Below are 496 nucleotides of genomic sequence, written 5' to 3' on the forward strand. Positions count from 1 at the left end.
TTTCCGTTGATTAGAGGCTGGAGTTTCACCTTGTAATGGAGGGGCTTCACGGAACGAGGAAGCCTCACGTCGATTTTCTCCTTGTCTTCTGCTGCTGGGGACATGGGCGTGGTAGGAACCATGGGGCGTTCCGTGGCTAACTGTGGGCGGGGAAAGTTTTTTATTATGGATGGAATAGGCTTTGCTAAGAGAGGTGTGGTGATTATACGTAAATCGGATTAGAGGCATACCAATAACTGGAGGTAATTAAGTGTAAATTGAGAGAGATATACTTATGGGGAAAATGATGATGATTGTAGTGGTAATAGTTGGTGAAAATGATTAAATGATCATTTAATAATTATGAAAAAATAGAAATTAAAAAATATAAATATTTTTTATTCATATACCAACGAGTTTGAATTCCCGAGATTCATTATCATATCTGTTGTTTCAATGATTTTTTTCTCTGAAGTTTAGAAAAGTCTGCATGTCTGTGTGGGTGACCATGTGTGCG

At 38.3% G+C, this 496-nt stretch overlaps 1 protein-coding gene across 1 annotated transcript in view; it reads right to left on the reverse strand.

Annotated features, from left to right (window-relative positions):
* LOC119589183 (aminopeptidase N-like) overlaps positions 1-496 on the reverse strand; it is a gene marked incomplete at its 3' end in the record, with an annotated part of 23,511 nt that overhangs the window by 10,557 nt on the left and 12,458 nt on the right. Inside the window, 1 exon segment of the mRNA XM_037937779.1 lies at positions 4-140. Within this exon segment, the coding sequence (XP_037793707.1) occupies positions 4-140 (137 nt within the window).

Source organism: Penaeus monodon, chromosome 25 (assembly GCF_015228065.2).
Source record: "Penaeus monodon isolate SGIC_2016 chromosome 25, NSTDA_Pmon_1, whole genome shotgun sequence".
NCBI lineage: Eukaryota > Metazoa > Arthropoda > Malacostraca > Decapoda > Penaeidae > Penaeus > Penaeus monodon.